Source organism: Phragmites australis, chromosome 4 (assembly GCF_958298935.1).
Source record: "Phragmites australis chromosome 4, lpPhrAust1.1, whole genome shotgun sequence".
Taxonomy (NCBI): domain Eukaryota; kingdom Viridiplantae; phylum Streptophyta; class Magnoliopsida; order Poales; family Poaceae; genus Phragmites; species Phragmites australis.
In genome coordinates this window covers 41650548-41663799 of record NC_084924.1, presented here as the reverse complement: position 1 = coordinate 41663799, position 13252 = coordinate 41650548, and the positions used below count along the sequence as shown (strand labels likewise).

Below are 13252 nucleotides of genomic sequence, written 5' to 3'. Positions count from 1 at the left end.
GTGAAGGTAAGTCATGCCGGACCCATATCGGTGCTGTGGTGCACACGAAGCAGCAGGTCAAATACGCAAGCACTAAACCGGGCCTATACAAGCACGTGCAAGAATTAAGCAGCTTAGATATTTCGTGCTTGTCCCCGGCGAGTCTGAGTTCTGAAACTCTGGTACGGGCGGAAGGAATGGTTGTGCTGAGCTCCGGCCCCTTGCATTTGCTATCTCTGCGAGGAGGATGCTCATGCTGGTATGCCTCCCTCAGTGGATGACAAAACCACCCACTTTGTGGTAAGAAAACAAAGAAGAGCTCTCACCCCGCAATGTACAGCGGATGGGTCAAAAGGTTTCGGATGAGCAGCGCAAACCAACGTCCGCGGGCCAGAATAGATCCGCGGGGATGATGGTGATCCCAGCTCGGTGGGCACGGGCACGATCGATGCCGCCGAGGGCCAGCGCGCAGGAGCTGTCGACGCGCGCGCGCGGCAAAAGGATATGCAGCCGAGTGCTTTTGGCTGGGCCGACGTGCACGGCTCACTCCGTGTTGCGGGGCGTGGGCTGCCGTTCCGCGGCCGCGCCTGGACCGTGGAATGGAATCCCGTCGCGTGCAACGGCCACACACGTTCGTTCGTGGCCCGGCCTGTGCCGGGCGGGTCAGCGGGTGGCGCCGGCGTGCGTCCGTCCGTGGGGAGCGCCACGGTCGATCAGGGAGCGGCATCGGCGAGATGGGCAGCTGGTTCGATCGTCCGGCCGCGGCTCGTGACAGAGGAGCTGTTGCGGGTAACCCATGCTCCTACGAGCCATCACGCCACAAATCGCATTCCGGGTTAAAGATCGTCTTATCCTCTCGGAAAGCAGGCAGGAGCATCAAGCAGTTTTAAACTATGTGATCAGCAACAGTGTGTGTCTGGACTGAGTAGCTAATGTACATTATCCTGGGGTTGCCGACTTGCCTTTCCCAGGTCCTCCGGGTCCGGGGTCCAAAAACTCCACAGAAGCAACCGTCAGGCAGGATTAGACTGAAGAAACAGAGAACATCAAACAGCAGCAGAGTGTATGCTGGGCGGAGCGGACAACAAAAACAGAAGAGGGGAAAAAAGAGAGCAGCAACTGATACCGTATTCCCACATGGGTGGCTAGAAACTGGCAAAGCAGGTCACTGGACACACTGAACGAAAGCTAATTCCAACCGAGGCCACAATTGACCAGACATTTCACATGATTGCAGCCACGAGCAAATGCATTGGATAAACAAGCTACGAGATTTGTCCAAGATCTGCTGTCAGAAACTCTAACAATATGCATTATCTGTCCAGGATTAAGTTTGAAAAAAGAAAAGGCGGGAAACCAGGACAGGAGTGTCGGAGCATATGTACGCATGCGCATAACAGCAGAACAAGTGATACATACAACATTTTGGAAAGTGTAAGCTGGGGCTGTTAATTGAGTAATCCGCCAGGAATTTCCTATCTGTAGTTGAGCAATTTTACTGAAATGTTACAAGATATCAAAACATATTCACATGGACAGAGGTAACAACAATCTCCTTTCTCTTTTCCTCTTGAGCCTTCCATGCCTAGAGATTTTGAGACTTACTGGGAGAAGAATTCCGAAAAATACAAACATGGCTGAAAGTCTGAACCATTTCAAGTAAAGGGCAACATAGCAGGATACCATGAGAAAACAAAACAATACAGCATAGATGAGAGCAACCTTGAGATCCCTCCTGCAAAACAAAAGATAATGAATTAAAAAGATGACTAAATCTGAGAGTTTAAGCTGGCGGCATAACTTAAGCATAAACATGATATAAATAACCAACATACAATAGCTTTTCCACTAGCCAAATTATCAGTTAGGATTTACAAATTGCAAATACATTAGCTCATTCGCACCAACTGTACTACATTCGGGTTTTGATATGATATCTTGATGCATCATGAATCCATTTCCTGATCATCGCATTACATTAGCACATGAGCAAATTGCTGGCATTAGGAAGCTGATGTATCATTTGTACACTCTAATATTGAGCTAAGCTGACACTGTTTCAGAACTTGCCAAATCCAATACAGTTCAGGATAAGGAGCTATGACACAGTGATATCACTTCCTACAATAATAAAAAATACATTCATTATCAATAAACCAAGCTTACTTTGGAGGTTACAAGGATTTAACCATGGCAGGTTTTTATGGTATCAATTAGATGGGTTAATGTTGAGCACAACTTATGACACAACAGTAGCAGCCTTGTCCTAAGCAAGTTGAGGTAGATTAGAGATGAAACCCACAAGATCTAACTAAAAAGATAATGTGAAAATGATAATGATAATAAATGTACTAGTAATAACGGTATAAGAAGACTGATGTATAAGTTATGGTCCTGGCACGTGAATTGCTAACTTCCACACGATTCTATCTGTGGATAGTTTTTTGTGAATATTACATTCCTACAAGTCTCTCTTTCCGAACTCCTCCCATGTTAGGTTGGGTCGACCCCTGCCTGTCTTCACATTATCAGCACACCTCAATATCCTGCTATGCACAGTTAACTCTGGCAACCTCCTTTGGATATGTCCAAACCATCTAAACCGATAGTGGACAAGCTTTTCTTCAATTGGCGCTACCCCTACCCTATCACGTATATCATTATTTTGGATCTGATCCTTTCTTGTATAGCCATAAATCCATCACAACATACGCATCTCTGCTACACTTAACTGTTGGACATGTCACATATCGACTTGTAGGTGGCCAACATTTGACGCCATACAACATCATAGGTCGAATTACCGTCCTATAGAACTTACCTTTCAACTTTTGCAGCACCTTCTTATCACAGAGGATGTCAAAAGCTTAGCACCATTTCATCCATCCAACTTTGATTCTATGACTAACATCTTCATCAATATCACCATCCTTCTGTAGCATCGATCCCAAATATCGAAAAGTATCCTTCTTAGGAACCACTTCTCCACTAAGGCTAACATCTTCTCCCTCATGCCTAGTAGCACCAAAATCGCACTTCATATACTCGGTTTTGGTCCTACTAAATCTAAAACATTTCGATTCTAAAGTATATCTCCACAACTCCAATGCAAAACTTATGATAGCACCATTAAATATTTGAAGGCAATTATGACTTATGAGCATTAATGCAGTAGCTAGTAGCAAATAACACATCTATGAAGAATGCCAGTGTGCTCCAAAATCTGCAGATGAAGAAACTGAAGATGGTTCTCCAACTAGCAAGCTTAGTCGCTTAGCTTAGATAGTAGCACTTAATGAAAGAGTCGTGTATGAAGATTGCAAACACTACCTTACAACTTTGATTGTAGGCTTTGGCTCTGGCAACCAAACTAGCGACCGCGACTGTCGCCGGCACCTCAGCGGCGACCACCGCGTTGGCTACCGATCCCATTCCAAAAACCCACTCCGCCTCATCAACTTCCCCACCCCCACCCACAGGCCGCCTTAAACACCAAGCCTTTCCCACTTGGCAAGATGCCGCATCTCCAAGTAGTCTAGATCTAGCCCTCTGCCACGATCTGCCGCGTGAGTTCGAGTTCTGGAGTTCTGAAGACGAAGAGGAGGGGGAGGGATGCCATGGGCGGCCCGTGTGTCATGGGGTCAGCAGCAGCATAGATCTGCAGGGTGTGTATCCATCGGCGAATCTCGCTTTAAAGTTCGGTTCAGGGGACTCTGTGTTACCTACGGGGTCATGCGTCGCCGACCACCGGTCTCCGAGACCTGTGGCCAAGGAGGACGGTGAAGGATGATGTGCCCTCTCCGATGCGACCGGATGGGAGGATAACAACCATGCCGACCAGACGGCTGCAACTCTTCTGCTGGACTCCGGCCCTGGCCGTAATGTTTGGTCCCACCTCAGGCTCTTGACAACGAGGCGGCAGGAACATGGCGGCTCAGATGCTGCTGCAGGGTGGCTACCGGTGAGGCGCCCACATTAGTAGCGCAGAAATCGCCCCAGGCGACCTCGACAGGAGCGCCGCATTGAGGGTGATGGCGGTGCCCCCTCTCTACGGGACACCTATTTGAAGAAGCTCTAGGGCCGCTGCTTCAACTACCTGGCTCACGACCATCTCTCCGCCCAATGCCGAGAGCCCTTCGAGGTGCTGGGAGTGCGGTGGTCGAGGTCATCGGGCGGTGAAGTGCCCTCGACGTGAGCCGACGCAAATGCTCAAGCGCTCGGCGGCCTCAGCGCCTGCTCTGGGCAACATGGAGCTTCCTGTTGACCCGTCCCTTCGTCCAGACCAAGAGATCTTCATGCTTCCGATGACGGAGGTGATTCGAGACCGCGTCAACTTCTTCGAGCGTTCTGCTTTGTTGGTGTGGATCATCCGTAATCGTTACCAGGTTATGGACGTGTTCCAGTCGGAGTTCGGCATTCACCTCATGGACATCCAAGTCACTAAGTATCATCCCAAAGACTTCTTGGTGGTCATCTCCGACCCTTTGGCTTTCAAGCGTGCAAGCTCTCGCCCCAGTTTCGTCTCCGCCGGGCATGAGTTTCGCCTCCGGCGCCGGTCTCTGCGCAGTCAGGCTAACGGGGATGCTCTAAGGTTCCACGTCATGCTTACCCTGGAGGGGCTGCCGGCGCACCTGTGGACGGAAGAAATTGTAGCCACAATCATCGGTCACACCTGTGCTCTGCGGTATGCTGAGGAAGCTTCTCGACGTCAGAACCAAACTGACGCCTTCAACCTCTACTTGGACGTCGGATCCGAGCGCCATTTCGAAGGCGGTGTGGGTTACTGTAACCGAACCCGAGCTAGAGGGGCCAGTCCCACCGGTGCACGTTCCTCTGCCACAAGCTTATATTGAATGGTCTGAGCCAAGGGTTCCGAAGAGGGGCCGTTCGTACAAGGTGCTTGTTCACTTGGTGCGCCTCAAGGACCTACGGCCGCCCGGAATTGCTATCAACCCCAGGATGAGGAACTTCATCTGGCGCGAGGGCATTCAGGATGGGGATACACTGGTCGAGGTTGTCCAGCCTAGAAATTCATGCAGCTCCTTCGGATGACCCCATCTCTCGTGCCGTTGTGATGATGATGAAGATGGGAGCAGTGGCGGCCATCATGATGAAGGCGTTGTTCGCCCTTGGTCGGACCGCCGGAGTGGCTGGTTTGGTCGCCTCCAGTGAGGTGCTGACCGCAGCAGCAGCTCCTCCAGGCATGGAGACGGCGGCTACCATGTTGGCGATCGACACCAGTCTGAGGATTCTACGATGGGGGAAGCAAGTGTGACGTCCATCGATCGGACGGCGAATGGTGTTTTGCCCGCCTGCGTTTTCCAAGCAAGGACTCAGGGGCACGCCATGAGGAGCACCTGGATGTCACTGCATCACGACAATCTCCCCTGCCGCAAGCTAAGACCACGGCTCCGGATGCTCTGCTCGCCACCGGATCCCGGGCTCTGGCCCTTGCGCTTGGGGTAGACCCGGTGGTCCAAGATGGGTTTCTAGGTGCACCGGTGGTTCCTGTGATGTCACAATGGGCCCTCCTGGAGGATGAACCGATGTCTGTCGAAGTGTCCATTGTGTGCGGTGAGACGGCGAACTTCATCCCACAACTACCTGACACGGTGACTGAGTCTGGCGGTAAGGTTGGGGGCCCTGTGCAGGCGGCGGAGGGGTCAGCTAACATAGACCGCTTCATCTCTGATCTCGCTGTGCCTTCAGACAGATGCCTCATTTCCACACCCAAGACCATGCGCAATGATCAGCCGGCAAGTGTGAATGCAGTTCGACGTAGTGGTAGGCTTGCTGTCAAGAGGATGGCAAGGGTCAAGTCCGCCGAAGAGACGGCTTTGGAGGTGCTTGTGAAGAAGCTAGGTGTGTTGTCTCCGGATGGAAGTGTCAGCGCCCAGGCCAAGGATAATTTGATCAAGATGTTTAATGCCCCCCTGCCGGCTGCAGTCCTGAATGCATTTGAAAGCTTGATCAAGGCAATGAACATGGATATGAACAAGTTGCCAAAGGAAAGGTGCAAGATGAAGACTGGGCTGCCAGAGTAAGGCGACCGTGGTAGCTTTGAAGTGAGCTCGGAGAATGTTGTTCATCAGGTCGGTGTCTGTATTGCTTCGTTCCTTGTTTTGTGTCTGCTGTTTGGGGGTCTTTATTAGTAGGATAATAACTGTTGCGCAGCTGTACACGGTTCTGTGGTTCTTCTGTGGGAGAGAAGAATTATGGTCCTGCTGGTTCCGGTCTAGAGCTCGCCGCTTTGTCATGACCATGGTGACTATGTTGCGTGGTCAGCGGCCCTTGGCACGCCTGTTGCTCAGGCGCCGGAGTTGCTTGCCCCCTCGTCATGTGTCTGTTGTTCGTCCCGTCTATGCTAGATCTATATATCGCCTGCCTCCGCACTTAGCGGGGTTTGGTTTCGGTTTGTGTTGTTAATCGCCTCCTATGAATATTAGTGACATAAAGCTTCTGTGCTGGAATGTTCGTGGCCTCAACACGAGCTTAAGAGACACTGTCCATAAGATTGTTCGTTCTGCTCGTGCTTCGGTTGTATGCCTGCAATAGACAAAGTTGGGTAACATTGATGATGGAATTGTAGCGCAAGCCTTGGGAGCGAGATTCACCTCTAACTACTCCTAAGCAGCAGCGGACGATACAAGAGGTGGAATGCTGATTGTGGTGGATGATGGAAGCATGCATCTGATTTCCTGCACCAAGTCTGAAAATTCCTTGACTGTGACTATTAGACACAAGGATGATGGAGCTGAGTGGAGCCTAACAACTGTGTATGGTCTCAAGGGGATGCAGACAAAGTGAGGTTTTTGGAGGAGCTTAAGGAGATCAAGCGGGATGCTGGGTCAAATGGCTGATTGCTGGTGATTTTAAAATGATCTACAGGGCAGTGGACAAGAACAATGCAAGGCTGAACAGAGGACTAATGAACAGATTTAGGGACACTATTGATGTGTTAGGCTGGAAGGAGTTAGAGCTACAAGGCCACAAGTATACCTGGACAAACGGCCAATCCAACCCTACCATGACGAGGATTGACAGGATTTTTTGCTCATCGGATTGGGATCTCCTCTACCCAACAGCCACCCTCACCAGTGCGACATCCACCCTGTCGGATCACTGCCCACTTATTTTGCATGGTAATTCTGGTTATAGGAAATCACGCTGCTTTAGGTTCGAAGCTTTTTGGATAGCCATGCCGGGTTTCCACCAAGTCGTTTTTGAGGCATGGAACAAGCCGGTCTTCACTGCGGATGCCATGAGGTGCTTACACATCAAACTATCGCGCACTGCAAGGGCTTTGAAAAATTGGAACAGGTCCTGTATTGGCAACATAAGGCTGCAGTTGGAAATGGCAAAATGGGCGCTGCACAGGATTGAGGTTGCACAAGAAACACAAAGTCTTTCCATTTTGGAAACTGAGTTCAAGGAGAGAATAAAAAAAAAAAATGGGACTCGTTGCCATCCAGAAAATCAAGGCAAGGCAACGTGCACGGTTGAACCGCATTAGAACCTCGGATGCAAACACCAAACTGTTTTTCTTACGTGCCAATGGGTGGAGGAGAAAGAACCACATTCATCTTTTAAAAACAAGTGGTGGAGTGGCTGTCACACAAGAGGAAAAGGAGGTGGAGATCCATAGACACTTCAGCGTTGTGCTTGGGTCCTCTTTCAGGCATGAGCACACCTTAGATTGGAGTAAGTTAGGCTTGCAAACGCAGGAACTCTCTGGCCTAGAGTCGGATATCAATGAAGATGAAAGGGAGTACATTTGCTTAACTCTAGGCACTAGCTCCTCCAGAGTGCTGCTCAATGACACCCTGGGTAAACCTATACAACACAAAAGAGGTCTCCAACAAGGTGACCCGTTATCACCAATGCTTTTTGCTCTTTTGATGGAACCACTTCACAAAATCTTGAGCCTAGCTTCTGAACTTAACATCATCTCTCCGGTGCATAGAAATTCAAGGGTCAGTGAGAATGCAATCTACGCAGACGATGTTGCTATTATGCTAAATCCAAGGACACGGGATCTGAGAACTATAAAAGAGATTCTTTTGTTTTTTGGTAAGGTCTCCGGGCTGCACACAAACCTGGACAAATCTGAGTTTTATCCGATCAGATGCAATGGCATCAATCTAGAGGGGATGCTTCATGATTTCCCGGTGAATGTTAAGTGTTTCCGATGTAAATATTTGGGCTTGCCACTGCAAACGCGAAAGTTACGAAAGATTGACTATCAACCTCTTATTGACAAGTTGGCACGACGGCTGCCTGGATGGCAAGGTTTTCACCTAACAAAGGCAGGAAGGATTGAGCTGACAAAATCGGTGCTAATGTCAACTGTTTGCTTTCATGCAATTGTTTTTAAGCTACTGAAATGGCTGTTTAAGGTACTTAATAAGATAAGGAAGCGATTCATCTGGTCAGGACCTAATGAGAATGAGAAAAGAGGGTGTAATCTAGTTAATTGGGAAGTCATGTGTAGGCCGAAAAGCCTCGGTGGGGCTGGGATTTTAGACCTCAAGCGTTTTTGCACAGCCCTTCGGTTGCGATGGCTTTGGTTTTCGTGGTGCAATCCAGATAGGCCTTGGAAAAACATCTCTGTCAACCTTCATGAAACCGAAGAGGCTCTTTTTATGGCGTCAACAGAGGTTATGATTGGAGATGGAACCAAAGCAAAGTTTTGGACCAATCTGTGGCTTGGAAATCAAAGCTTGGCATGCCTTGCGCCCAATCTATTCAGCGTCGCCAGATTCAAATCGCGAACAGTCGCTCAAGAGCTCAGCAATTCGCGGTGGATCACTAATTTTAAAAACTTTGATAACTTGATGCAACTGCGGGAATTCGTGACGGTTTGGATGTTGCTTCAAGAGGTCGTCTAGACGCCAGGCCACCAAGATACAATCAAGTGGAGATGGACTAAGACCGGCTCTTACACGGCGAGGTCCGCGTATGAGATCCAGTTCATTGGTGCAACGCTACCCTTCCAGGACACGTTTTTCTGGAAGGCGAACGTGGAACCGAAGGTCAGGTTCTTCACGTGGACGGCCATGCATGGCAAACTTCTTACGGCTAACAACTTGGAGTTGAGAGGTATAGACAACGGCATAGTTTGTGCCTTATGTCACCAAGATCCGGAAACGGAAGATCATCTTCTACAATGCCCCTTTGTCGTCACTACAAAGGTAATGCAATTGCAACACTTGGCGGGTACTGTTGAGGTGGGTGTTCTTCAGGGCTCTCTCTCGGAGTGGTTGCATGAGACTGTGATGTCAGAACTGAGCAGTGAGCGCAATGTCAGGCTTGGGGCAATCCTATATGCATGGTGGAACATATGGAAAGAATGAAATCGACGTGTCTTTCAAGGATGCAAAGAGGACGACTTGAAGGTGGCATATAGAGTAAAGGAAGAAATCGACACTTGGAGATTGGCGATGACAGGCGCTTATCAGGAGTCCTAGGTTTACATCCGTAATCCCTTTCTCTTTCAACCTTAGGCTTTTGTCTTGTTAGTTTTCACTTTCCTTGCTTGCCTCCGCTGCTTGTCAGCTTCGAGCTGGCGATGCTAATTGGCAAGCTGCTTGCTGTTTTAGTTTGTAATTTGTTTAGTACACTCTCCCTGTCTAAAATGAATAGGCAGAGCACCTGCCACGTTACTTCAGAAAAAAAATGTATGAAGATTGCCAGCAAAGCTACCACAAAGAAAATGAAGACATTTCACTAACTAACATGCTTTGCTTATATAGTAATAATTAGAGTTAAAGAAAGACAGATCTATGGTTAATGCAACCAATGCTGCACAGAGAGAAATTAAATATGCTTACTAAATACAGATTTTTCCCACTCCAGGCATAAAAATAAGTTTCGCATCACAGTGTTGAAAAGCACCCTTTTAACATTGCTCACTAGCTTGCCCCCATGTAGGCAGGCATCTGGTATATCACTCAGTCACAATAAGTGTAATGCACATAGAAGAAACAAACAGATAGACAGTCAAACCAGTACGTTCTTGATTTATGGTAAAGGAGAGCCAAACAATTTCAAGAAAAACAAAAACGAGTTTTGGGAGGGGATACTTGCTTATGCAAACAACCTTTTGTGCTTTCCAGATTAATGTGCAAATCAGTGCAGAAGTTGTTTATGACATACTCAAAAAATAGTTTACTTTTGGTGACTGGTTAGCATCAGAAGGTTACCAGTTCTTCATTCATGTATAGATATGAAGTATTAGAGAACTTAGAATTTACTAGCAGTCTAGCACTGAGAACATCAACAGAAGCAAATCTATTCTAAAATATAAGAAAATGTATCAAATGCAGATCATATGGAAGTTACTTCAGTTGAACTGAATGCACTTTTACTTTAAGTTGAAAAGACATGCAGGCATGATAAATACATTTTGCCTGCCTTGCTACCCTGCATGCTCAGAGTTCAGAGATGAAGGGTGGAACAAGATGTTATAAGGAGAAATGAATTCTGTTCCTAATCATGAACACAGACGACATGTTTTATCTACTACTTCCATTGAATAAAGTCCTACTTGTCACTGTGTACTCGTTTTTTTCTTTGAGGCAATAGTTTTGTATTATATTGTTGTAAGAACCACTCAAATCGTTGCCAGGCCATGAATTCGTTCCTTTTATTTTTGGAGCTTTTCAGTAGTGACCCAAATCTTTTATAATACTATAGGGCATTTGACTGTGCCAAAATCCAATTGAAAATAAGCACAAAATTAATAAGAGAGAAAAATCCAAAATCATTTAACCACTACTTCTTTACTAAAATAACTTGAGTAGGGAGAGAGACGTTCCCCTAGCTTTGCTCATAAAGTATGGTGAGAATCGAGCCCTGGCTGGCTGGGTGACATCTGTCCTCGCTAGCCAGTTGGATCTCAGGGAGATTCACCACTACTCCTTAAACTAGAGCATTTAGGTTTCGTCCGTACTTACAGGAAATGTTACTACTAACAGGACAACTTGCCTAATCTTTCTTCACATGTTCATATTTTCATGCTGAGTGCCACTTCCTTTCTGTTGACATGAAAAATTATGCTTCTGTATTTCTTTTTATTTTAGTCACCCATGTACAAATGGTATATTAGAAACCTTATTCCCAGTATTACAGCATACAAAATGTGTCCATTGACTACATGTGGAGAAGTGAGGGTGCTCACTAGCAGCCATGCAAGCATGACAGTGGTGCCTTTTGCATTCAACCTAGATGACTTTGTGTGGCATTGTGGCCACTTGTATCCAGCTAGATGACCGACAAACTTAGCATAGCTCATAGTGCCAAATGTTAGCTTCTCATCCATGCTGGCCACTGCACAGATTTGCATGGACGGAAAAGGAGTGGCACCCAACAGCAAGGTGTCAACCTGTCAAATGCTGTCATGTTGCAGTAACAGAGAAGTTCTGTCCCTTCCAACAAAATGGAGTACCCCAATTCCCTTCAAATGTCGATTCAAGTTTGCTACTTTGCTCAATTTTATTCACATAGTGGTCAGGGGCCTAGGTTTGGGCCTTCAAGGTTGTCCCCTCCAGACTTAATCTCTAATTCATGCAACAAATGTCAATTGGACTAAATGTCTCCAAAGTTGTATTACATTCCCGCATAGGTCACTGACTCATGACATATTTTTGGCACGCCAATAAATATGCACTATGTACCACTTCAATCCACCCATTATTTAGGCAGCCAAGGAAAAGTGACGTTGCTATCATGTAGGCCTTCCAAATGGTGTCAAATACCATGTGGCATGCCATGTATATGTTCCAAGTCATTTGGAATATGGAGTGGCATGCCATCTACATTGCGATGCATTCAAGTATCTAATATGGGAGACATGGCATCCTGTATCATCTTAGAAAACTCTTTTAATCAACGTATATGGATTATTAGTGCTAACCATATCCAAGATTACCAACTTGCTAGGTATATTCTGAGTCTAAGGATCCAACTGAATAAGTGGTACAAGTTAGACCTGAGCAAATTGAGCCCTCAACCCAAGGTCAACAGGCTTGGCTCAGCTTGAGCCTGGATTTAGGGCCATCGGCTGACCCAACAAGCCTTTTGGGCTATACCTGAGTCTAGGTCGATTGGCTAGAATGGAATCAGGCCAGTAGCAAGCCTGAAGAGCTTTGCTCACAAGTTTAGGAACGTGGTAGCGCTGGTATTCACTTTATTCCTAATTATTCTTAGTTGTCTGTTCAAGAATACCTTTCTTCAGCTATTGAAGCAGCCACCAGACAAATATCCATGGTTTAACAGTGTTCATGTTGCTCAGTTAATTACTCAAGTACATCACCTATATTGAGGGGAAGAGTTGCATTCAAAAAGCAATCTGCGCAATTCATGAGTTTCATCCAAATGCCAACCAAGCACAGTAGCTATGCTATTGTCTTCACACAAACAGTAGGCCCTATCTCCCTCTGCACATCGTGCTCCCAGCTTGCAATGTAATATGACAAATACATTGATGCTTGCAAAGAAGAGCAAAAGAAAAAAAATGGAAACTCCATGCCAACGATTTTCAACAATCCTGATCTTCAAGAAATATATTTTTCTTACTTCAAACATAGGTCTTCTAACATTATTTTTCTTGCAGTAAATCTCCAACTGAACACCTTTTGTCTCTTCAATGAGGCCTTAAACTGATTATTTTTCTTGCAGTAAATCTCTACCTACTCATCCATCTCGGACATCCCTGAAACCCCTTCCTGCTACCACCGTCCGGGAACTAACCAAGGGGGAAAAACTGCAAGCAAGGCCCATGCAGACCAGCCAAGATCCAGAAGATCATGTCAGCAGAAGATCAAAGAAAAGACGCAATCTTTACCGCGCGAATCTGGCAGATCCCTACTCCCTACGCATCAAATCAACACTGAATCGCATGAAATTGAAAATCAGCCTTCAGCAGGTTGAGGGGAGCCTGACCTGGAGGCGATGTGGGGGTTGGGCGAGAAGACGGCGAGGGCGGCTGAGTAGGACTGGGCCGACCGGATCTGGTGGTCCCTCAACTGCTCCACGAGCTTCGCTCGCGTGATCATCTCCTCCTCAGGATACCGCTCCTCCCGATTCACCTGACGACTGATTTCTTGGCCCTTCTGCGAAGCTGTCCCGGACTTGCCGGAGCAGAAGGAAGAACGGACGAAGAGAGCTACGTGGCGAAGAAGAGGGATTGGCGGAAGAGGAACCCGTATGCTCCCAGTCCCCCACTGTTGCGCGTGTAACACCATTAGATTGCGAATCAACGCTCACGATTTCG

The 13252-nt window shown here is 47.2% G+C and overlaps 1 protein-coding gene across 1 annotated transcript; it reads right to left on the bottom strand.

Annotated features, from left to right (window-relative positions):
- Nucleotides 1-1252: 1252 nt before the first annotated feature.
- LOC133916579 (uncharacterized) lies at nucleotides 1253-13194 on the bottom strand. Its single transcript, XM_062360315.1, has 2 exons — nucleotides 12922-13194; nucleotides 1253-1714 (listed from the first exon to the last, which is right to left on the bottom strand). The coding sequence occupies exons 1-2, from the start codon at nucleotides 13032-13034 to the stop codon at nucleotides 1507-1509; spliced, it is 321 nt and encodes a 106-aa protein (XP_062216299.1). The 5' UTR covers nucleotides 13035-13194; the 3' UTR covers nucleotides 1253-1506.
- Between the last annotated feature and the right edge of the window lie 58 nt (nucleotides 13195-13252).

Excerpts from the sequence above, each read along its gene's own strand:
- LOC133916579 (XM_062360315.1), bottom strand. The coding sequence starts at position 13,034 with ATGATCACGCGAGCGAAGCTCGTGGAGCAGTTGAGGGACCACCAGATC. Across the intron at positions 1,715-12,921 it reads AACCCCCACATCGCCTCCAG|GAGGGATCTCAAGGTTGCTC; the intron begins GTCAGGCTCCCC and ends TTTGTTTTGCAG.